Raw genomic sequence first — 26186 nt, forward strand, 5'->3', positions numbered from 1 at the left:
CACTGGCAGCAATCCCTTTTAACAGCCTCCCACTAAACCCATCAAGAGCCCCTGACCCAACCCCACAGCCAAAGGCTCCACCCCCAATGGGACACATGCTTACAGGGGTTTCTCAATTCCCTCAACAACATTCCATAATCATCTAAAGAGTACTAACTAAGCATTTATCTAAGCCTTTCTTGAGTTAATTTATATTTTTAGCCTCTTTTATTCACATTTTTTAATAAATTTTTATATAAAAGTCACATTTTTTCTCATTTTTAAAAATTTTTAAATTTCTGTCTTTCATGTTAGACTTACAAAGCCAGGTTTAAAATCTTTCCCCACCCCAGATTTACGTATATTTTAGGATACCTTTATGGTTTTTCTTACCTCTTTAACCCAACAAGTGGTTATTTCAGAGTAGGGCTTTCTCTACAGAACACTCTGTGGTGATCTCTACACCCATGACCATAAGCATACCAAGACTCTTCACTAGAAGCCCCATTTTCCTGGAATAGCCAAAACTTTTCCAAGTAGGTAGACTACAAAGGAAAAGATGTCTGTATTCTCAATATCTGTTATCCACAATCGGCTCCATTTTAAGAGGCAAGAACTGTGGTAGGCACCACCACAATTTAGCTCAAGATAAAGGAGCAATGATTTAAAAACAAAATTCACTTTCATTAGACCTAGCCACATGACCAAAACTGATCATAAAAGCCTCTGAGGTTTCCCCACTTATCCTAAAGTACCAAAACCTGCTCCTTGGATGTACCCACCTCTATGGTTCGGTAATAAGGGTCCAGTAAGAGCTTAGCCAGCGCCACAATCTGGGGGGTGCGGTCCCAGCCATCTGAGCAATGCACTAGCACCGGTCGCTGGTCACGATCCACAGCATGCACTACCAGAAGTGCCGACTTCAAAAGCACAGATAGGTGATGGAGCCATTTTGTGCTTTCAAGAGCTGAGAGCCAACTATAAAAATAACAGAAGGGAATAAAGAAATGCTGATTTTTCTGACTTACTTCACTGCATCATGCCAAATACCTGTCAAATTAAAAAGCAGTTCCTAAAGACTTTTCCCTCCAAATAAAACTGCCAAAACAAACAGAAAAGCTCTTTATAAAACATGTACAAGGATGCAGCCCAAACCCTACTATGCAATACAGAAGAGCCTTAGAAATAGGGCCGTCATTAACAGGGCCACTTTTTGTTCCAAAAATATTGTGGCTGACTTCCCAGAGAATTCATGTTTAATACATTTTAGTCCGTGGTAGGTATATACCCAGTAACAGAAAAGTGGTTCTTTCTGGAATCTTCTGAAGAAAATACAGCCACTTCTGAGATGTAAAACAGAAGATATTTGTATTTAATGACCACCAACTCTACAGAAGTTCTCAAAAAAAAAAAAAGGCAAAGAAAACTTAAATACAAATATGCCTATAATAAGATGTCAGCTGGATGCCACATTCAAGAATAGTGCGTCACCTGCTACCCACACCCTAACTCCTACCACTGCTCAAGTCTTAAACGTCTATTGACTAAAACTGAAAACTGGATGGGCCCAAGCTAATAATGTAGGTAGCTAATAATGTAGGGATCTAGAAGAACCTTTTATCCACGGCCTTCAGAAAGTATCAGATCCTAAGAACTGCCACTTGGGAGTAATTACAGCTAATCACACTTGTCTTTTAACTGTATTGACAGTTTGTTTCTTGTGTCCTGTCACGATCTTCACCCCCAAATTCACTGACTTCTCTAAAATCCAATCAGATCTGTATTAAGACCACAGTTTAGGGGCGGCTGGATGGCTCAGTTGCTTAGAGAGCGCAAGCCTGAGCAGCAAGGTCGCCGGTTCAATTCCCACAGGGGCCAGTGAGCTGCACCCTCCACTAGATTGAAGACAACGAGCTGCCGTCGGATGGCTCAGTTGGTTAGAGCGCGAGCTCTCAACAACAAGGTTGCTGGTTCAATTCCTGCATGGGACAGACGTGGGCTGTGCCCCCTACAACTAAAGATTGAAAACGGCAACTGGACTTGGCGCTGAGCTGCGCCCTCCACAACTAGACTGAAGGACAACGACTTGGAGCTGATGGGCCCTGGAGAAACACATTGGGAAACATATTCCCCAACAAAAAAAATTTTAAAGATTAAAAACAAACACAAAGACCACAGTTTAGCCCTTCAAACACTGAGTCAGACAAGGGAATAAATACTTCTGCCAGGGGGCTCTGAGAAGGCTGTTGCCAAGACGAGGCTATAAAGGACTATTAAACCTTGGGAAATGAGTGTGGATTTTTAGAACAGTCCAAGGAGAGGGTCTTTCCAGGCAAGAGGACAACAGAAAGTACTGCCTAAGTATTGGTTTCACATGGATTAGCGTGGTCTACCAACCAGACTCTGGATCCACAGAGGGCGGACACGGTGTCTCAGGTATAACTGGCCCCCAGCACGGTGCCTAGGATACAGGGAAGATTCCTAATGTTCAAGTCGTGGGTAACAACTCAATCTCAAGACTTTCTATCTCCTAATAGGTACCGAGAAGCATTTTTTTTTTATTTTTTTTTTGCTGGTGGATCAATTGTTTATTCTCATTCTTCACATAGTCTTAAAAGAAACTGAAAGATAAGGTTGAGGAAAACAAATACTGAATTATCTCCTGGCCCCTGGAGAAATGGTAAACAAGTGTTAGGTTCTCTTGAACCTGACTGGACTATTTATATATACATACCAGCTGGTGTTGTCCTAACAGAGAAGCTGCACTCTAAAATCTGCCAACCGAGAGGTGCTAAGACTCCACATCGCCTTGTCCTATTCTCAAACTGGAGTAGAAACATACTGTGCCCTAGCCCTTCACGGCCGCAAACAAAAGTGTTGGGAGGCTTGTTTATAGCTGGTCCCGCCACTGCTATAGCTTCTTTTTATCCTCAAGAGGCTTCAGTACTGCATTATGACTTGCTGCCAAAGACAGACAAAGCATTGCCTTCTTCTTTAATAAAATCCCTCAGACATTCATTTGAACCAGGCAAGGGCTAATTACATCTTTTTCACTCCAAGTTTAAAAAACAGTTTTTAACAAAGAAGTTTAACATATGGAAGATATCAGAGATCAAGTAGTATTGATTCTATCCCTTTCATTTTATAGATCAGAAAACTGATACCCACAGATTAACAAGCAGCCAAGTGGCTACTTGGCCAAACTCATACAATTAGTGCAAGATCGCCTGAGTCGTCCTTTCTATGCCCCAACTTTAAGGAAGAGAGTACTAATAGCTGGAAATGTGTAGCAGATGCAAGCTGCTAATTCCCAAAGCAGCAAGCTCGTGTCTTCGGTCAGGCTTTTCCCCAAGGACAAGTGCTTCACCCTCTGGGCTGATTGCAACTGATGAATTTAATCATGTGCTACCTGAAGTTAGCATAAGTGGTTCAGCCAGCCGTTTGATTTAATAAATCAAATAAAGAATGCTGCAAAACTTGATGTGGTCATGAGATCTACTGAACAGAACCCAGGGAAACAGCTATGGGCTCCAGCACAAATACCAGAAAAGAGAAAATTCTATCTTCTCTGGCACCATTTCTGGCTTCCTGAAATAGTAAAATAGGCACTTTGAAATATTTACCTGTCTATATTTGTTTTACGAGCATTCCTCCTCATTTATCTTGTATTCAAACAGCTCCCTTGAGAGGAGGGGGTGTTATTTCACCTTCCTCACTGCAAATGCCAGTCATTCATTTTTAATAAGCAATAAAAATCATGGTAATGTTCTTAGTAAATAAGAGAGGGTAGTTTAGAAATCAGAAGCATTTGTGAAAGGAACTGACCGAATGGCAAGTTTAAAGTTTAACCCTTTTTAGAACATGATGAATAAATTTTGACTCTATGGCAAAGCATCCCAGTTCACAGCAGATTAGTATCACTACAGGACGTCAGAAACCAAAGAATTAAATTTCTTTGGGCCAAAAACAATGTATGAGAGAAGGAAGAGGCTCCAGGAAAAACAAGAAGACAATGGTTCTGTTCTGAGGGCCGAGATCTGTAATATGCACATTTTGAAACCTTACAAATGGCTCGATTTTAATCCCAGCTCCTCATTTATGCTGTCATGCTCCTAACAAAAAGAATACCCATAGAGATTGACAGCAAAACTGAAGTTCACCAAGAAATAGAAGGAAATACACCTCCAAACTGGTTTTTTAAAAAAGCAATGCACAATTAAAGCCAAGGTCAAGGTCTTACTTTCCGGGATCTGGCATCTGTGTGCACAGCAACCGCAGAGACTGAAAACTCCTCCGAATTGAATGAATATTTGCCATCCCCATAAACACAACTTCACAGTTCGGGTAATACTCTGGAGAGAATAACAATAAAGAGAACACAAATATGTTGAATTTAAAGCCCACACGTCAAATTTAAAAGAAACAAAATGGCTATAACACAAATCCGCTGCAGCTGCTGACTAATGAAACTGCAGTGTTTTGATGCCTATTTGGCCCAGTCTTTTATTATGAGAGAAAAACAGTGCTTGAATTTTAGCTGTCTTTGTGAAAAGGAAGGTTAGATTTGTGAAGATACTGACATAAAATAGAAGCTGTTACTTTAAAAAAAAAAAAAAGGATCTATATACTTCCGTCTCACCCCAGGTTTATTTCTTAGGCCTCATATAACCTGTAGCTCTGGAATCTGTTCAAGAAGAACCTGGCAGAATAATGCATTTCATGCATTCAAATTTCACCTTGGGACCACTGTTTTTACTTTCCATCTTAGATCACATCCGAATACAGAGCCTGGTGCCTCTACCTGCTCCATCGGCACACAACTGACAATGCAAGGGTCCCTCCTCGGAGAAAACCAGCATTCAAAGAGTAGGCATGTCACAGGTCAGGACAGAGGTGCTTTGCTTGAGTTTTGTATTTACTGCTTCAATTTCCACGCCAGGTTTTCTAAGTAGGAGCCATGTGAAGGGTGTTTTGTGAGACCAGTGATGAGCACACCCACTTGTCAAAAGCAACAAAAAGCTCTTAGAAGGCTAAGAAATTGAGCCACTAAAGAAGCAGCTTACAAATATGAACAGACCTTATTATGAGAGAGGATTGATTTTCCTTATCACCTAAAGGTTGGCACAGGGAAGGAGGATTATTTGGTTTCACTGCACCTCCTCCTCCATTTCTCCCCTGAAAAGAGCACAGTGTTAAGAATCCAAAGAGCTCTGGCTCTCTCAAGATAGGCTGAGGACCATGGTTTGCCATTCATTTTATATTGAGAACTGAGAGCCAGCTGGGCAGGGGCTGGACTCAGAAGGACAGCACATCGGGGACAAAGCGTTGCACATCTCACCTGGGCACTCACAGCCCCCTCCCTTGGCTCGGTTCGCGACAGCCGCAGCATAGGAACGTGCATCCAAGATCAAAAGCTTCTGCGGTTGGATGGCTAAACTCTCTGCTCCTGACGCATTTGACAGAGAAGAATCTAGGGACAACAGGAGTGGGAAGGAAAACGAAATGAACCTGTCTGTCCCAGATTTGTGCAAAATAAGAACCATAGGCACATATTACAGTACCCAAAAAAATGCAGTGAAATCCACCTCACCAGAACCCTTGATACACAGGCCTCTCTTTATTTTTTATTTTGCCTACAGTCCCTTACACCTTGTTTCTGTATCGGTAGTCTTGAATGAAGCCGGGTGTTTCCCCCCATGGTCTGGAGACACTGCAGGTCCTCCATCACATATATACTCCAGTCTTGTCACTATGACAAGAAACATAAACACTCGAGTCCTCTTAAACCAAGTTTGAAACGAGGGGTCTTCTGGTTCATTGCCAAGACCCATGACTCACAAACAAATCCATCAACTGAAGCTTTGCGCTCTCTCTTCTATGAAACGAATTCTTTATCTTGTAAGAAAAAGGCCATTTCAAGACAAGGTTCTCATATGCTATAAAAAATTGCTGCCATGGGTCCAGCGAGCACCTTACCAAACTCCACATCAGAAAGGTCTCCTGCATTAGGGAAGTCTCGAGCACTGTTCCTAGCTGACAGCTTGCTGCCACTTGATCGGGAGTCGGAGGCACAGGCTTTGGCTACTGACTGCACCAGGTGCTCGTCATCAGCATTCCGCCAGCCCCACCAGCTGACCTCGGGCTGTCCACAGCGGGCAATGACAGCTCCATTGCTCTGGTGCCTGTGCGGGAACAAGACACAACTGTACCATCTCAGCGGTCCCATTCAGATGCTCATACCCAAAGTGAGACTATGGATTTTAAATACCTTAATAAATAGCTAGACTACAGGTAAGTGATGGGTTAGCTTCAAATCCTCTCAGGGTAGAAATCGTATATAGCAACAAGAATAAATAACAAACCCTATCTGGATCTTTCTTAATTATCATACCATTTTAGAGACCTTTGTAGAGTTACCAACAAAACGATAAATGTGTGCTCTTAGAGAAAACAAATCCATATTCAAAAAGTAAATGTCTGTCTTTAAATTTATTTTTGGGAAATTGGATAGAAACGTCTAGAAATACTACACTCATTCTGCTACTCAATAATGAAACATTATTCTCCCCTTTTTATACTGCACTTGAATAGCCTGGCAAAATAGATGCTGAAACAGAAAAATTTGTTTCCTCACTGACTTCTGAGGGCCCACTGCAACAACTGTGCACTTTATGGCTGGCTTGGGGATTCTTTTCAAAACAAGATCCCACCTCTGGGACTGAAACACTTACCTGGCCCACAGTGGACCGCTTTACAAAATCTCCTGAGACTTCCTGAGTCACAAACTGCTCTATTATAGGCAGAGAGCTCAACGAGCCAGTTTCCCTTCCTTCAGCTTAGAAGGAAAGGGGAGCATAAACCTCAACAAGCCATACTCTCATAGAGTCTTTTTCAAGAACTAAGACCAGAAATCATACTCATAGTCTACTTTAAGATGCTATTAAAACCCACTCTTTCCCTAATTAGGAACTTTAGTTAGGCAATTTTAGCAATTAAAAAGTTACAAAGTAGTAGTATTTAGAAACCAAAAGGAATGAAGTCCTCACACACGCTACAACATGATGAGCCTTGAGTATGTTATGCTAAGTGAAAGCAGCCAGTCATAAAAGGCCACATACTGTATGATTCCATCTACATGAAATGTTCAGAATAGGCAAATCTAGAGAGACAAAAAGTAGATTAGTGGTAACCCACAGCGAGGGGGTTTGGGAAGGGAATGGGGAGTGACTACTAATGGGCCTGGCGTTTCTTTTGGGGTGGTAAAAATTACTAAAACTGATTATAATGATGGCTGCACAACTCTGACTGTACTTAAAAAAAAAATCACTGAACTATACACATCAGGGTGAATTGTATGTGACATCTCAATAAAGCCATTTTTAAAAGGCTATGAAGTAATCAGTTCACTGTAGAAACAAACTAGCAGAATGAAAAGCTAGTAAGCAAAAAATTTAAATGTCCAATTCTATATCCCAGAGCGAACCAAACTGTTTCTAAACACATATATGCATACACCCATAAAACATATATGCGTAAATGGATTTAAATAAAACATACTATTGAATCTATTTGTCTTCTTCACGGAACAATGTGAGAACGATTTTTGTTTTTAATCTTAAAGCTCACAAGCAATAAATTAAATTTGGCAATAATCAAATTCCACTGGAGCCACCAGTTTACTAGTTTTTAAATCCTCCCTTGCTGGGAGAGACAAGTAACAGAATGTACTTGTGTACTGCCAACACGGTCAACTGGCTTACCTGCTGAATGGAGCCAAGCTGAAAATCAAACCTCACCAATTTTTAAATGCCTACTAGCATATAGTAATAGGTGCTGGACAGCCAATGAGCTGACTGATGCCAAACCTTCAAGAGGCTGGCAGCGCCTTTCCAGAGCATCCTCTTGTTCTGCAATGTTTCCCAGCAGTGCCTGAGAGGAACAGTAGATGGCACTCTTCAACCTGGGTTCCGGGTTTTAAGGGCTATGGCATTTATATAGCTAGATTGCAAATGAACTGCTACAATAAGCAGCTTTCTGCAGTCTTCTAAAATGCTTTAGACTGCATGAAAGAGAACTAAAACACTAAAGCTAAAAATCATTAAAGAGAATTTCTATCATTTTAACAAACAGAACCAGAAAAAAGTATAGAAGTTAAGATGTACAATGGATGAGTCCCCTACTAAATACTGAATGCTTCAGTTTTAAATAGAAACATAGAAATGTTTATCCCTAAGCTGGTGTTAGGCAAGTTCCCTAAATGACTAGAAATTTCTAATAATCATTGCACAGAGGCGGGGAAGCTGCGACTTGCACTCCAGATGGGCGGGCGCCCTTCGCACCATCTTGCTGTGTTAGAGCAATTGCTGCCTTCAACGATAAATCCAATGAAGCACTCTTTCCTCACAGTAGGAGAACGCACTCATCAGGCGCTAGTTCAGTGTGGTGCTGTCAAGTAACTGCTGCTAGCAACCTCAAGAATCATTACTGTAGCCTCCAGACAACTAAATCCAGTAAATGCATGTTGCATTCAGAGGCATCCTACCACCTGGACTGGCAAAGCAAAGCGTGCTCGAGTATCCCAAAACATTCTTCAACTACTCCAATCTAAACCCAGTCGGAAGCTCAGAGATACAAGACATGTTCTGAAACAGAGGCCAGTTCCTGGAAGCCTGTCTGATTTTATGTGGACTACACTCAGAACTTTCATTTATGATCTTTTGAGAGCAGGTTTTTTCCTGAGAAATCACAAATAAAAATTTTCATTTATATACTGCGTTTCCCCAAAAATAAGACCTAGCTAGACAATCAGCTCTAATGTGTCTTTTGGAGCAAAAATTAATATAAGACCTGATATTATATCATATCATATTACATATTTATGATATTTATTATATTATATAAGACCTGGTCTTATATTAATTTTTGCTCCAAAAGACACAGAGCTGATTGTCCAGCTAGGTCTTAGTTTTGGGGAAACATGGTATGTACTCTATGGTCTCCAGAAAGCATTAAAAATAACCCTATGGTTCATATCCTCTAGAATACATTTTAGAAGGGAAAAAGAGGCTTCCATGTTTATTCTAAGTTTTTCTTCAACCTGTACTTTTAGGCTTCTCTACCAACAGGGAGAATTCACCTAAAGATCCTTACTTTGAAAATGAGAGTCCTTCCCATTATGTTCAAAGTCAGCAAACCCCACAAATACCAGGGCTGCTGATCTACCACAGCTGTTGGCCACAGAGCAGCAGCTGGCTGCTTTCCCCATCTGAGCTGGGCCGATCACTGATAAGACTCATAAATCCTTTCAGCTTTCACTGCTCTTTAATTCTTGTGTCATCCTTAACACTTGAGTGTTAGGTACATGTGGTGACCTACTTTTCTAGGGGTATCTGAAAACAACAGTAATAAAATTGAGACTGAAAAGTTAATGGATTCCACTGGGCCAGAAGCAAATACTTCTCCACCTCTCTCTATTCAGGATGGCCATCAGAATTTGCCCTGAGTGGGCTAAATAAACAAGCTGGTTACCTCAGTGGAATTCCACAAGGAGATAAATCCCTGTCTAGAAGCTCAGTATTTCAATGGAATGCCTGCTGCAATGAAAGAGTTTCTAAGCCCCATTGGTTTGGTCCAAATTCCAGAAGAGACCAAAAAGTGTGCAAACTGAGAAAATGAAATGGAGAATGTGACTATTACAAGGAGCTGACATCTGAAACAGTTCCAAAATAAGAGGGAATGGCTTCTTAAAAATCTAACATGATTCTGTGAGAACTGAGCTATTCATTGAATTATAAAATAGAAAAGCAGCCATCAGGAATACAGCCTACTCCAGATATGGCTTACAGAAGCCCAATGTTTATAAATTGATTCAGATGTCACAGCATACCTGCAAAGTAAGAGAACACCCTTCCTATTTTACTAATCAGGAACAGGCTGAGGTCAGTTAAGGAATGTACTCAAGGTGCCACCGCAAGGAATACCAGAGAAGAGACTTCAACTCAAAAACCTGTGCTTGTCACCATGTCACCAGCCCCTTCTAGAACTTGCCTCTCCTGGCTCTCCTGACTCTGATCTCAAGATCTTCTACCCAGCCAAGCCCTAGTTCTTCTCTAAACGCTCCCTTTCAAAGCAGAGCTCTCCCAAGTGTCGAAGTTTTTCAACCACAAAGACAATCACAAATGACTCAAGTCTGTACTCCCAATTCTCACTTTTTAGGACTCATTTCTCTTGGCTCAAAGGCCCACATCTGACACTAAATGTAGTAAGCACATTATCTTCCCATAGAATGTCAGAAAGATCTTAAAATAGCAAGATCAGCTGCTTTTCTATTAAAATTTTCTTACCACTGTCAATGTTACCACCAGCTAGTGTTCTGGATGCAATAATTACTGGTGTGTGACTGGAAGAGCAGCTTTAGCAATAAGGAAGCACAGAACTGCCTAGAGAGTTTCCTGAACCCTCCCCTCCTTCCCCCGGCTAGCAGCAGCAGAGGCACCAGACAGGCTGGGCCTGGCCAGGCTTACTTACCTGTAGATGACGACAGGGATGCGCTTCCAGGACCTGAAGCTTGCTACACTTTCTAGTTCTTTGTCAGTGATCCAGGCAGGCACTATGAGCTCCTGTGGATAGCTACCACATAGCCTAACAGGGCAGGTGAGGGAGAGGGAGAGAGGGAAGAAGACAGGGAGAGAAGGGGGAGAAAGGGGAGAGACACTAGGTGAGTCAGCATAAGGATGTTGATCAAGCTACCTCAGAGCCAGTGAAAAGGCAGCAAGGAGCATTACTTGAGTCTTGGACTGCTCAGCAGAACGGGTTGCCTTCAGTGTTTATTTATGTATATAGCAAGTGATACTATCTTGGATTGTTCCACTTGATGCTGTCTTTTGGGAATCTGCCAATCTTAACTATCAATGAAAAAGGGGAGTTGAGAGGCACTTACTCCATTGTAAGCCTCTGTTGTAACAGATACACAGGTCATTTCTAAGTACACAAGTGCCCAGTTCAACCACAGAAGTGAAAGTCTGTGTCCCCTGTACCAGAGCCTCAGTCTTTCAGGCTTTTATCAAAGGGAAACTTGTGAAGAAGGGCAAGAGCTCACAATTTCAAGTTTCCAGAGACCTCAAAAGACTACTAAGCATATTCTTTGATGTGAAATAAACAGGGTGTCCTAATTATAGGTAACAGATGCAGCCATGGGTATGTAGAAACAGTACCACAGGTCAGTCTATTTGCATACATAATCACAGTCCCATTTAGCCAAGTTAGGAATGTGAATAAGCTATTAATCATAACTTAACATAAAATATACTTCAGAACAAACTACACTGGGAAAAAAGGCTCTGTTTTCATTTGTGAAGATGCTAGCAGCTACATGCTAGTCAAGCTGGTGCCCTAGAAAGCAGTATTTCTGATAGGTTTTTTACTTATAGGACAATGTCTTTCTATGGGTAACCCAATATTCAACAGTGAATGCAATTGAGATCTTTAATCCAAATCCTAAAATACACATACTACTGCTGCTCCACCACCAGCACCCTCACCCCCACTGCTCCACCACCACTGGCAGCCCCCCCTCACTACCACACCACCACCACCACCACCCCACCACACTGCCCTAGATTATCTTATGCATTAGGGGAAGAGAAAGAAAAAACACAAAGTGGCTCAGGAATTGATCATTCTGCACTAAATAGCTCTTTTCTGTTCTTAATTTCCAGAAGTTTAATTATTAGGAATTTAAAAACCACTGAACCAGGAGAATAGCTAAGACAGAGAGTACTTCTACAAACTTCCTAAAACCTACCCACAATCTCCTAAAAATAATCTGAGAGACAGTGATCATAGTTACTACTCTTACCATGGGTCTTGTTCATTTTATCTTGTTTTAAACTTAAGAGTAAATTTGGCTCTCCTTCCTTTATAGTAGGAAGAACTTTGCAATTTCCTGAAGACTAGTTGTGAGGTAAAATAGTAGGCTCACAGACAAGAAGTTAATTTTTAAAACCCATGTAAAACAGGGTTGTTGAAAACCAATGACTTTGAACTCAAACTTTTTAAAACAAGCTAGCTTAATTTATAGTCTTATTTCACCGAATTTTCTGATCATTATGTTCCTTATCCTATAAAGATAACAATACCCAGTAATCAGCTCTTCAGCAAGTCCTAGCGGCTCACTTTTAGATAAGCAGTTTCCAGGAGAGGAATGGTGGGTTCACATGAGCAAAGCCTGAGCAGCCTGACTCCCTGAAGCCCCTCCTCCAGCCTCCACCTACATGCTCTGCTCCGACTTATCACTGAGAACAGGCAAAGACAGGACACGCCTGCAGCTCCCAATTCTTTACAACACCCCGGGTTCTTAACTCCTTGGCCAAGGTCCATGTACAGTAAATTAGCTGTAGTTTTTCGATGAAAAGTGAAATGCTCTGATGGCTAGCCACAAATACACCAGGAAAGCAGCTATCATAATTTGAGGCTGCTCATTAGGACAACAGTACATGACTAATGCTTCCAATTGCTGCAGGAAAACTTAAGAGAAGGATATATTAATTTAAATCTCCTGGACAATTTTGTTTTATAGAAATTTGGATCACCAAAATCACAGTAGTTAACACCCACCCCCACCAAAATACCTATATCTGTTAAGGAGACAGGTAACGGTAAATATTTAATAATGATTACATTAATATTTAATGGTTAAATGATCATAGCTGTGAAGTTAGTTTTAGATCAATACATCAACGAACAGAATAATACTGCTGCCTATTTCATAAGACCTGGAATAAAATTACAGTCATAAAAACTAGCTCCTAAGTGTTTTATCACTGCTTATGAGATCACTGATCCTATCTCTAATATTATGTCAAGTGGTGACAAGAATAATGGAAAGGGATTGCCTACAGGTAAACACAGTATTATCTAGACATGTATGTGCCAGGAAGGACAGAAGCCCGGAGGAGGTAAAAAGGAAGGTTCCACAATACTAATAAGTAAGGATCACTGTCCACTTCAGTGATAGCAATGGGAAAAGAAGGCTCAAGAAGTATCCTGAAGATCATGCATTTAGATTTAATAAATAAAACTCCATCTGGAAGAAAAAGTCTAAGTTCAAATGTTTTGCCACATGTGAACTGGGGTTTCTGCAAAGGCAATGGCTGTGAAACACAGTCCACAGGGGCCCATACAACTCACTTGTACTTCTCATTGATGTTGGAAATCCTCCAGGCATTGTTCATATCAAAACCCATCCGCTCCACTTCATTTTTAAACCTTGATGTCACATGTTCCCCTAGGAGCCAAAGACAGACAGCAGAAAGGAAAAAATGCATACCGTTTTGCATAACAGGTGTAATAATAGCATACCCTGCTTAGTTACTTAAAGGGGTGGGGGGCAGGTATTGTCTAAATAAAATAACACATATTTAGTTCCAGTTACAAAAAAAAAAAATCCCTGGCAGGATAAGACTGAATGAAGGAATTAATTAATTTTGATCAAGAATTATATTGTGTTATCTCATCTAATCACTGCTATTAACTCTGAGGGTAGTATCACTGAGCTTTTTATAGAAGACAAAACTGAGGCTGAAAGAGGTTATTATGGCAGGTCTGTCTGGTCCCCAAACCCATGTTCTTGTCATTATTCTGGTTACTTACCTATTTCCACACTCAGAGCAATGATATAAGAAATAACATCAACTAGTTCACCAAGAATAGTAATACAGATCTGTAACTCCTCATCAGAAACCATTTGGGCCAGTTTCAGAACTTGCAGGTTTTCTAGATTTTAACACGATACATATACTAATATTAGGTTAACACTCTTGACGGGGTCTACTTACCCAAACATTAATATTTCTACAATGAAATGTGTGGGTAATTCACACTTTATAAACAGGAAAAATAAAGCAACAAATAGCTTCATGTCAGCTCAGATCAGGTCAAGCTACCAAATAAAAATTTAAAAACCTGTCAATTTTCTGAGCCTTACAGATTACAGAACTGCAGATAAGAGATACTGGAACTATAAATGCCAGGACCAGGAATCTCAGGAAACACCACACAATCACGTCAAGTGCTGAGCACTTGTAAGGTTATCTACCCAAACGTGTAACCCACCGACATTTGTCCCAGTGAATTTGGCTTCCTCTTCCTTAATATAGTGAGAAACAAAAAAAGAAATGAACCAAACATTAAAAGTCATTAAATCTGAAATAACTTTCTTCCTTGAAAACACAGAGTCCTAAGGCAGTAATTTTAGAAAACTAACAAACAGACAAGCAAAAAACCACTAAGTAGAACTTCTAATATACAGTGTTACAGGTTGTAAAGTAAACATTGGCGGGGGCAGGGATAAACTACAATAACAAATAAAAGCACAAAACAGATTGTTTTGGTGATCAAAGTGTAAAGCTTTGCTCTCCCTAGGAGAGGAGCTTCAGAGTAGGAAACAGCAATTACTTGAATGAAGTCTATAAAACTACTTTCCCATTTAAACTGCTTTTCTTGAGCTTAAACTACACTAGGTATTATATGTTTCCTAAAGGAGAGCTATAAAATGATGAGGTTCAAAGATGCAGGAAGAAATAATCAGCTGAATCTATCCCATTTTGGAAAAGTTTTAGCAGTGATGTAGGAAAAAAGCTATCTGAATTGGGGTGCCATCTGTCTACAAATTGCAAGAACAGTGACCATCAAGAATACTAGAGAGAGGGCCGGCCCGGTGGCTCAGGCAGTTGGAGCTCCGTGCTCCTAACTCCAAAGGCTGCCGGTTCGATTCCCACATGGGCCAGTGGGCTCTCAACCACAAGGTTGCCAGTTCAACTCCTCGAGTCCCACAGGGATGGTGGGCAGCGCCCCCTGCGACTAAGATTGAACACGGGACCTTGAGCTGAGCTGCCGCTGAGCTCCCAGATGGCTCAGTTGGTTGGAGTGTGTCCTCTCAACCACAAGGTTGCCGGTTCGAATCCCGCAAAGGGATGGTGGGCTGTGCCCTCTGCAACTAGCAATGGCAACTGGACCTGGAGCTGAGCTGCGCCCTCCACAACTAAGACTGAAAGGACAACAACTTGAAGCTGAACGGCACCCTCCACAACTGAGATTGAAAGGACAACAACTTGACTTGGAAAAAAGTCCTGGAAGTACACACTGTTCCCCAATCAAGTACTGCTCCCCTTCCCCAACAAAATCTTTAAAAAAAAAGAAAAAAAGAATACTAGACAGAGAGTCTTCACGTATAATTCCAATCTAAAAGCTATAAAACTACGGCAATATCCAAGTTCATTAATTAATGAGATTTTCCCCATCCTGTGACACAGCTCCAATTCTTTACAAAAGGTACCCTAAAAGGTACCCACACAGATACCCTAAAAGGATCCTATAATTATAAGACAATCACTGGCAAAATCATCATCATCACTACTACCTCTGCCAACCACCACTGGCAATTCACTACATACCTAGGACCATTGCTCAAAGAAGGGCTTAGAACCACCATCTAGAGCATGAAATTCTGCCATACACAAAGAAACATATACTGCGTGGCAAGCATAGAAACTGTTATTTCAAGTTCCTTGAGAGCAAGGAGTGAGTTTTAATTATCTTTGTAACCTTTAAAGCAATGATTTCATAAATTTTGAAACTGACCATCACAACCCACAATAAGATTTATGTTTTACATCACAATTCAATATAACATGTTTATTTTACAAAGGATTTCACAAAACAATACCCACCATTATATGTGTGATGCATTTTGATATTTCCTATCCTAAATGTTTCATTTCATATTTCATTTCTTAAAACTGATTTCATGACCTCACTAGTAGATCACAACCTAGTTTGAAAACCACTGCTTTCTGAAAAAAAATCTAGCCACAGACTTCACAATACATGAATAATTCAATTGACTTTTTGCCAAACTGTATCAGAAGTTCACTTATGTTTATTCAGCCAGAAAAGTGAATACGAAGCACATCTCCTGTCTCCACTGATTCAACATTAGAGATGCTGTAATAGCCTAATTGAAGTATTAAGGTCACAAGTTTTTCGTTCAGTTTTATAGTTCCACTTCAACCCTTTCTGTCTGCCTCCCCCAACCTCAAATGAGGATTTAGCCCTTTTTAACATTTAGTATTTTTGATCCTACAAATACAGTCGAGCACTTGTTATTTTCGTGGAAATGAAAACTTTTTTAAAGTAATGAGTCCCTCTATCACAACCACAGTGTCAAGTGGTAGTCCAAAAAAATTTTCCCCACAAGTCTAGCTAGCTCCCTGGCTGATTCTAAATAACCAAGCCCAGACTTATTCACAGCTTAAAGGCCTGGGATAGAAGGGTGAGGCCTTTACCCAGGATTTGAGAAAGAAGAACAGCGCCGAGTCCAAGAAGGTGAGAACTAGCCCTCTTCATTTTCAAATATGGAGGGAGGAATCATTTTGTTCTATGAATAAAAGTACCAGTACAGTTGTCTAGATGTACACTTAAGGGTTTGCATTCTAACTCCGAAGACAAGCTCTGTTGGCAAGAGCTTTTCCTTTATAAAACAGGCAGCTGTACAACAGTATGAGACCCAAAGTCATATGCTGTTCGTAGTTAAACAAAATGTGCTTAATTGGCATTTCACAGAAGAGAGGTCAGAGAAGCGGGTCTGATGCTACCAAACGGAACTGCCCAGTCATCTGTCAGGACTGCAGATTAATGCTTAAGCCCAGAATGATCCCCGCATCGGCAGCTACAGGATAAGGAGAACTCGAGCACATACGTAGGAGACAGGCTTTGAGCTTTCAGCGCATTCCTTTCTTAGAGTTTGAAGGGGCTGAGAGCAGAGTCAAGAGTTTTACAAAGGCTTTTTCAAGTTTCACAGGTGAACTCCAATAGCAATGTTGAGTCTTCTTCTAAAGCAGATTAAGACCTCGATGTGTGGCCACAGTATGGCTGGCTTAACTATGACAGGTTCAACAGTCAGAAACTTAAGATTTATGAGTAAAAGGTAATGATGTAATTTTCCCAATTCCCTCCTCTCTGACACATTCTACTCTCAGGCTAGGTAGGGAAGAATCCATACAAGGCTTTATTAACTGCTGAAACACTAAACTAACTTCTACCCTTCAGCGTCTACGCTTGTGATCTCATGTGTTGGGGCAGATTATACAAAGGCATCACTTTGAAATATTTCAAGTGCTGTCTCACCCTAAAGTTGACTTATAAGAATGTGGTTGTCTGGTATGCTCATATTTGGTGAGTAATGATGCAGCCACCACTAACACTCAACAATATTGGGTGGAGACAGCAGAACAAGGTTGACTGGCTTTAAAAATGCCACCACGGTTATTTTTTTAACAGCAAGCTTTTCCTCTGTACTCCGCAGTGAAAATATATAAAAGGAAAAAGCCACACAAACACTCAAATCAAGTCACTGAAGTACAGTAAGATTCCATGTGATTGGTAGCAGGTTAACTTCAGTGTGGACTGTATATAATAGGAAGAAAAAAATACAAACTTTACTCATAGAATAGGTTCCAACCAATTAGTTACAATGGCAAGGCATTACCTTCATAGTATATTCATAATTTCCAAAATGTTTTCACAAGCATGGCACATAGGAGATATTCATACATTTACTGAATTGAACTCTCCATTATAACAGATTTGATCTTTAGGATATCCAGATCGGCTTGGGCAGGAAGAAAAAAGGAAACTAAAGTACGAAGATAAATGGCTTGCCCAATTATTCTTTTAATTAAATGGTAGAGTATGGGTTTGAATTCAGTTTTTTTAGTTCCTAAATCAGTACTTTACCCCCCAAATGCCTGCACCCATCACAAACCCACGAAAAGACAGAGGACACTGTGGACATCTGTAAGGCCTGGTAGCCAAAGAATACCAAATATCATCAGAAAGGGAAGGACCTGAGGACCAGTCATCCCAGCTCAGGACAAAGCCATCCATAATTAAAAGACGAGAGTGAAGTTCTGACCTGGCACATCTTAGGAATATCCTAAGAGTTGGTGCAAACACAAAAGAAACAACTGAAATTATCAAGGGAATAAGGAATCATCTAAAAGGATGAGGAATTTTCAGTCTGGAATTGTAAGAGAACAGGTTAGGAGAAAGTAAGCCTTGTTAACTAAACGCTGGCAAGCCAAAACCAGGGAATATCTTTGGAGTTAGAAGTCTTAAATCTTATATAACATAATGCACAAGGATAAACTCATTAACTTTATTATCCTAGGAGACGGTAGAGATTAAAAATTTAATAAATAAGATATAATGGTTAAAAGCTCAGCAAATCTACACGTAAGATTTGTGCATTTCATTGGGGGATAAACAAAAACTTGAAAAGAGCAAAAAATATAAAAAGTACAATGGTATCTCAATAAAGAAAGAAAAAGAGATGCAATGGATAAGGGGGTGAAGAGAGTTTAAAAGCACATTCTCATAACCTCCCAAGGTTGGCGTGGTCTCTTATGGATGACTTTGGGTTCCCTGGCCTGACCAGGCTCACGGGAAGCTGGGATTCCTGTGGATTTCCTCAAGGCTCGACAAGGACAGGTGCCTCTGCTTTTCATCTCTGTAGTCACAGCACCCCACATAGTTGGCTCTCAATAGCTGAGAACAGGGTTTAAGTCCTAGCTCTGTCACTGCCAACCAAATATAAGTGGGACTTAGCAACAGGCTTTACCGCTGAGTCTCCTTTTCTTTGGCTCCCAAAACAGAGATACCAATCTATCCTGCTTGTCTGATGAGATCATGAGGGCCAAACAAAAATATCTATCAAAAACGTCTTTAAAAATAAGATGATGTTTATGTTTGTTATATTTTAATTAAACAAGAATATGAACCAAAAGCTTCAACCAGTGAATGAGCCGGTAACAAAGTGATGCCAGCATAGACAGACTAGTCTCAAATATTTAAAATGACCAGGACAGAATTGTCAAGATTGAAGATTCAGGATTAAAAACTGAGGTTTAAAGAAAAAAGTCCCAGGCCGGCCCGGTGGCTCAGGCGGTTGGAGCTCCGTGCTCCTAACTCCGAAGGCTGCCGGTTTCGATTCCCACATGGGCCAGTGGGCTCTCAACCACAAGGTTGCCAGTTTGATTCTTCGACTCCCACAAGGGATGGTGGGCTTCGCCCCCTACAACTGTCAACAGCAACTGGACCTGGAGCTGAGCTGTGCCCTCCACAACTAAGATTGAAAGGACAACAACTTGACTTGGGAAAAAAAAGTCCTGGAAGTACACACTGTTCCCCAATAAAGTCCTGTTCCCCTTCCCCAATAAAATCTTAAAAAAAAAAAAAAAAAAAAAAAAAAAAAGAAAGAAAAAGAAAAGAAAAAAGTCCCAAGAGTAAACTTTATTGGAAGGAAGCTCTCAACTTTTCACTGCTTAGGAATTCAAGACTTTGTTCCCAAACTGGACACACTAAAGATTCAATGCTGGACCAGCAAAGTTCTATTTAGAGCAACATAAAGTTCACAGACAACTACATGCAGAAAAATAACATGTATTTGGTCAAAGCCACTTCTGAGGGAGAATAAATAGTCAGTGGGACAAAGATTTAATAAAGATTCAGGGAGTCTGAGTTCCAGTACAGGCTTAGCTTCTCTGTTTGTCCTAAGGGAAGTCACCTGGCCTCTTTGGACCTCTGTTTCATCACCTATAGGATGAAAAGGGTGACAACAGGTAATCTATGACTCGAAAATTTGAAGATAGTGAATGAAAGGCCATTCTGTACTCTATTCTGTGGCTTACCCTCTGTCTCTTTGTTCAGGCTACTTGCTCTATCGTTCTTTTCCCCATTCTCCAATCAAATGAATTCTCACTCGACTTTCAAAGCCTATTAGAAAGCCATTTCTAACGTGAAGTCTTCCCTGACATGTATACAATACATCATTCATGGCTCCCATCCATTAGTCTTCCATAACACCCATCAAATCCTACTATAATTGGATTTTAGGCCCAGTAGATTGTGATGCCAAGTGTAGTGTTCTTTCCTTCCCCAAAAGGCAAGAAACATGTTCTACTGAGAAGAATGATGGCCACATGCTAGGGGCTGCATAAAATGTACACTGATTAAACAGGTGAATGCTTAGTAGTCTCATATCATGTTAAGGGTTCCGCAAGCAGCAGTTCGACAGAGCCATCATTTGCATGGTATGGAAAGGCCTACCTGGTCTGCACAGGTCTCCATGTTGCTCTTTTTCACTGGCGTAGACCTCCATGCACCAAGCGTGGTATGCAAATGAGAAGAGATCTTCTATTTTAGCAGGTGGTCGGATTGCATTGTTCAGTCTCTTAAGCCACTCTTGACACTGCTCAAAGGTTGAGAACTGACACCTTTGTAAAGCCAAACAAGTATGGATGTAATCAGAAGACAGTTGACAATGAAACCTAAGGGAAGCCACCATTTCAAGAGTGCCCACTCATGATAAAGTGACAACTATAGTTAAGAAAACATTAGAGGCGGTCATTCACATATTCATCATTTATAGTAAAAACAAGCTTACAAATTTTAGCCAATGGTGCAAAATGTCAAAAAGAAGAAAACTGGACATGTGGAAAACTTACTTTGTTAGACTCATGAATGACATCTCTTCTGAGATTGTCAGTTATTAAAGTAAAATGATAGTCATTCTCTTCCATGAGTGGAATTTCATTCTATTTCTTCCATCAAAGCTTTATAGTTGTCCCTCTCAAGAAATATGTTTAGAGCAGTTCTTTTTGTTTTTTTATGATATATTAGGCTGAGCTCAAAATAAATCACAGCCGTACTTCTGGCCAGTTATGGAATAATTTCAAAATTAGTCTATTGAGCAATTAGAATAAATCAGCAACTTTAGATCTACCATAGATATATAGTATTCAGTTGTGACCATGGAGAGAACAAAATAATTATATTATCAATTGCAATTTTCAGTATATATAACTAGGAAGTTAAAATAATTAGTGAAAAAAATACTTCACCTTTTCAAATGCAGTGTTTAAAACTGAGTCATTAATAAACAACCTTTTTAAACTGTGAGTTGTTGCCAGTATCTATCAAAAGCAAGCCAAATCTCAATGGCTAAAAAGCAACTTAAATATTCACCTTAAAACCAAGGAGGTCACTCAAACCTCTCCCGTGTCCCACTGGATGTGGTTTGTCAATATGCCCAAACAGGGTTTACTGGTACTCCAGGACAGGTCAAACAGATAAAGTAAAATCGTGGAGAATTTAAAACTTCTAGAGCTACTAAATTTAAAAAGGCACATCAAGGCATCATTTTGCAACCATTCTAGTAAAGATCAGGTCAGATAAAAATTAGTAATGGATGCTAAATCTATGGAGAAATTTAATGAGAAGCGGGAATCTGCGAATCTGCATTGTTTTAATGTGTTTACCATAGATTATTTATTAGATGCAAGGGAAAAATACAGAAATTATATAGAAAGCAGACAACACCTTGACAGAGTGATCAAAATTAACATCACAATAAGGGACAGATGGACACTGCTTGCCTCCAGACATAACAGAATACCCTGGAAAGGTCACAACTTCATACATATAGTACTCCAGCTGAGAATGTACAACCTCAACTTAACCATGAGGAAACACTGGAGAGACACACAATAAGAAACAGTCTATTAAAATAAAAGACAGTATTCTTCAAAATGTCATGAAAGACAAAGAAAGGTGGTGGACAATGTTCCAAGTTAAAGAAAGCTACAGAATCATGGCAACTAAATGCAGTATCTGACCTTGACTGGATCCTGTTCTGAACAAGATGGGAGTGAGGGGGAAGGCTATAAAAGGCATCACCATGTCGACTGACAAAATTGGAACATAAATAGTAGATTGGATAAAAGTATTATAAGGGTAAAATAGTTAAGTTGATAATGATATTGTGGTTATGTAAGAAAATATTCCTATTCTTAGGAAAGAACACTGAACTATTACAAGGTGAAGAGCCATGATTACATTGACTTACTTTTCAAATCATTCAGAAAAAGAAACACACATACATTCTCTCTCTCTCTCTCTCCCCTCCCCCCCCCCAAATGATAAAGCAAATGAGTAAAATGTTTTTAATACTCCTGTTCTTTGTACTAGATTTTGCATTTTTTGGTAAATTTGAAATTATTTCCAAGTAAGAAATTTAAAAATACCTTTCAAATAGCAAAGTAATCTAAAGATGAACTATTTCAGACACTAACTACTCAGAAAAATATTCCTAACAAGGCTGACTTTCAAAAGTTGTTTTTCTGTTACCCAACTATGGGTCCATTCTTTCAAAAGTATTTTCTACAATAAACAGCAGCATCCACACGCCACATACCTGATAACTTTGCAGTCTTTGCAAGTCAAATGAAGCTGAAATATATCTCGGCATTCCACACTTTCTATCAGCTGTAATGGAACCTGCAATTAAAAACATGAAGTCCCCCTTTAGTCAGAAAGGCAGCGACCCTGCAGTTCTTCAATGTGTCCAACCAAAGTGATGAGAACGCTCCACAGTGGAAAGGAGTAACCAGTGCTGCAAATTCATCTGGATCAATAATACTCAATTGATTTACCACTGAGTGAATTCGGCTTTTCTTTGATCTCTAAATCACAGGCCTCAAGTCACCAAGAGGAGGCACCACCTCGGGAAGGACCGGAAAACAAGTCATCTTCTCAGGCATTAAGCTCATCACTCAAAGTAGTACTTTAGATGCTATGGCGAGCTGTGATTTGTAATGCACAGAAGCTGAAGGGAACCAGAATGGTAATCCTATCTTGTCTACAGAAAAGAAATGCAGATCAAGGTGCTAGTGAGACTATACTTGTCGTTTGCCCTAAATGACAAAGTGAGTTTGTGGTTTTTCTGTCAACAAAGGAGCACCCTAAAAAAGATTGGAGGTCTGCACTGCCTGCAGGTTGCACAGGTAAGACAACAGGACAGTGACTGCTGGTCAGGCCCTCTGCTCATAGAACAGACCCACAGGGATCAAGCAGGAGGGAGCAGGCACACAGTGGTCAAAGGTCCTCCAACTGGTCTAATGTGCTTTTAAAAGACCAGCAGAGGAGCCCTTGTTTGCCACGTGAGGCTTGAGATATGAGCAAGCTAGAATGGTTCTCTCCTTGCCAATCTGGTCAGCAGCCTCTACTGAACATAGGAGGAAATACAACAGTGAAGAGGATCAGAGAAGGGAAACAGAAGGAAATGCATCTGAACAGGGTGACAAACCCTCAAGTTAACATGAGACTCCTCCCCCATCCCTCCACTCATCCTGACTCAACCTCTGGCTTCAAAAAGCAATTTCCAAAACTTCTAAAGAGCCTGGTAGAATAAATGTGGATATTCTCTTTCCTTGGAAAGGGACAGACCACTGTCTCTCACATTGTCTCCCTAGCCAAACTGTGGCTCTGCGAGTTGCAAGCAGCATTCAAACAACCCATGTTTAGCAGCAGAGAGGGAGGCAGTCTCCTCCAGCACAGACAGAACAGGGAGCGCTGCCTGCACATGGGGCCTCATGTCAGCTAAGCCAGTTTCAGAAACCCTGTCCCACCACGCAGTTGCCAGACGCAGCAAAGAACTCTAAGAACAAGGAGGGGGGACCAAAAAAAAGCCCAGTGCTGGACGTCTGGGACAAAGAAACAGAAACTGGGGCCGGGATTTAAAAAAGGGAAGAAAGCAAAACTGTAACACTCAGGTAGTGGCTGGGAGTTTCCACCTCAGGACCAGAGCCTTCTTGCTTAGTTCTAAGTCTACAATCTACAAAATTCCCTTACTTGTAATGGGACGGGGAGTAAGAGAAACACTATGAAATCTTGCCTGGGTTCTGAGACAAAAAGAGCACTGGCTCTGTGTTTAAGTCCTTAACCCCAAGGTGCTATGAGAAGCTGCAGCTGATGCGGCTAAACATTCTTTCAAGACCTGTACATCTAAGAGGGAAAACAACAACTACAATAATATATCAGTAAGGGATAAACTGTAAAGGAGGAATAGATTAAGAAGAGGACACTGATTTATTCTCAGGTCAGTCCTTTACGTGCCCTGTAATAAACTCTCATATTGTTTTTTTTTTCTTTTTTTTTATGCATCCCTCTCTCCCTTCTCCAACCCTCCCACCTTTTAAAAAAAAGTGACTCCCTGGCTGACAATTAAGAAGCCTGAGTTCTAATATCAATTTTCTAAAATTTCACCAACTAAAATTTGCCTGCTTCCAGCTTTCCTTGGACAAGCTTCCCACCTTCCTATATGCCACCAGCCTCTGCTTTCTGAACCGCAGATGGTCACAACTTAGGAATTCCAGTCACAGGTAATGGGAAGAATCTGGGGTGCAGTGAGAGTGAGCTTTACAAATCCACATGGAGAGGCTGCTCTCTCAGCAGTCACCTGCCTCTCAGGTCCCCTTCATCGCTTGAAAACCAACTAATGTTATTAGCAGCTGTTGCAGAGAGTGGCCCAGCCTGTGCTACCTTGCTACAAAGAACAAGTAAGTTTTCTCTCTCCTGCTGGACCAGAGACCAAGGGCCTGTGCCCAGACTTTCAGAATAAGAATCAAACATCTCAAAGCATGCAAAATATGTGCTACCTAAAATACATTTGATATACAAATTTACATGTATTTTAACATCACAAATTTAAGGAAGAAGAATAAAAATGCTGGTTGCTAATATGCAGATATTAGCAGGTCACCAGAAACCACCATATGTATTCAAGTCACAGATACGGAAAACAGACGATTGTAATACTCATACAGATTGTTACATGCAGGGAAATTTAGCATGCAGCAAGAACAGGAACATATAGAAGAGAAACACCTGATTTTATGTCAAATGAACATTTCCCTTTCTTCTTCTCCTTCCTACCTCAATGATCCCCCCTTCAATGCTTCCTCCACTGGCATTCTTTTCCTTACCTATCCAACCAAAACATACTAAGTTTCTCTACATTTTTAAAGGTTTACTCCACTGCTTTAGGTTTCTCAACTTTTCTCACATACGTAGAGGATCTCTCACCATTTCTGTAACTAGACATACTCAGTATCCAACCTCATAAGCAAATAATTACAGATTCAAGAGCCAGACCACTTTACAGCCCAGGAAGGTCAGCCACTACACTATAAGGTAGTGGCCAAGTCAGGACCAGAATCCACATCTGTCCGCCAGCCCAGGCTCTTTCCATTACATATGTGCGCCTTTCTTCCTCCAAGCTTGCCCTTGCCTTGTGTCTGAGCCCGACTTTAGCTTTTCTTTCACAAGGTCTCTCCACCAGGGATCTTCAAGAGGCAAACAGAATTTAAACCAAGATTCTTTAGAAGCAATTCTATCCATGGAAGAGTAGTAAGAAACCTCAGTCACATTCCAATCCTCTCTAGCCCACTGAGTCAAGTGTTCTGTAGCTACTCATTTTCTTTTTGCACTTTTGTCCTCTGCCTTCTACCTGCCAAGTAGTTCTAGCTCCCTTTACAGTGCTTTTTCCTTACAAATTTCACCAAACTCATGCTCAAAACAATGCATAAAACACACTCAGTGCTGTTAATCAGTTGCTCAAAAGGCCAGAAGTTACATCATGAACACCAGAACTCATAAGAGCATCAATCCAAGAAAAGCAGAAGAGCAGCAGTTAAAGAATTTAGCAGACATGCAGTTATTAAAGATCCACAGTACTGTCTCATTCTTGGGTTGTGTGTGTGTGTGTGTGTGTGTGTGTGGTGTGTGCCCATGCACACATGCGCATGTGTATTGTTTCTAAGCACCAGAATTTAAAAGTGGGATAATTTCTATCTTTTAAAAACAAATGCCCTTTGTATAGCCCGAATGGGAAGTACTAATCTTCTATACACACTTGAAGTAAAAATGGCAGTAACTGAGTGAAAATAAAGCAAGTAATGATACTAAACCTAAAATCTGCAATAAAAACACAAACATTTTGTTGCTCATCTTTGATATTTACAAGCTACTCTTCTAGCACTGGTTTCATATGCCTCTGCTGGGATATGAATGCTAAGGCAAAAGTGCACTCAGTGTTAATTAACCTCTTACCGATGGTTGGGGAATAAAGATTTTTGCTGTACTACAGTTAGACAATGGACACATGTGGGGAAAATGCTAAGAACAGTGTTCCAGCTGCTACACTTCTACCTTTTCCCTAAGCATTAACAGACCAGCCTAGAAACAGAAGTTTTAATGTCCTTTTAAATACTAATGTTGATTTTACAAATGATTCCTAGTTGAAATTCAGTATA

At 40.5% G+C, this 26186-nt stretch overlaps 1 protein-coding gene and 1 long non-coding RNA gene across 13 annotated transcripts in view; one reads left to right on the forward strand and one right to left on the reverse strand.

Moving 5' to 3' along the window:
• Positions 1 to 25660, forward strand: part of LOC109453394 (uncharacterized) — a 65039-nt gene extending 39379 nt beyond the window's left edge. The window contains exon 6 of the long non-coding RNA XR_012492590.1: positions 22568 to 25660. This is a non-coding gene — a long non-coding RNA (uncharacterized LOC109453394). The remainder of the gene's footprint in view (positions 1 to 22567) is intronic.
• The window catches only part of MTMR3 (myotubularin related protein 3), a 127331-nt gene that overhangs the window by 13281 nt on the left and 87864 nt on the right, over positions 1 to 26186 (reverse strand). For all 12 annotated transcript variants that reach the window (XM_019743034.2, XM_074321303.1, XM_074321298.1 and 9 more), the window contains 8 exons: positions 22289 to 22371; positions 20143 to 20309; positions 13168 to 13264; positions 10507 to 10620; positions 5956 to 6161; positions 5318 to 5449; positions 4220 to 4331; positions 762 to 957 (listed from right to left, as the gene is read on the reverse strand). In XM_019743034.2, coding sequence (XP_019598593.2) covers positions 762 to 957; positions 4220 to 4331; positions 5318 to 5449; positions 5956 to 6161; positions 10507 to 10620; positions 13168 to 13264; positions 20143 to 20309; positions 22289 to 22371 — 1107 coding nt within the window. The remainder of the gene's footprint in view (positions 1 to 761; positions 958 to 4219; positions 4332 to 5317; positions 5450 to 5955; positions 6162 to 10506; positions 10621 to 13167; positions 13265 to 20142; positions 20310 to 22288; positions 22372 to 26186) is intronic.

This window comes from Rhinolophus sinicus, linkage group LG16 (genome assembly GCF_036562045.2).
Source record: "Rhinolophus sinicus isolate RSC01 linkage group LG16, ASM3656204v1, whole genome shotgun sequence".
Lineage (NCBI taxonomy): Eukaryota > Metazoa > Chordata > Mammalia > Chiroptera > Rhinolophidae > Rhinolophus > Rhinolophus sinicus.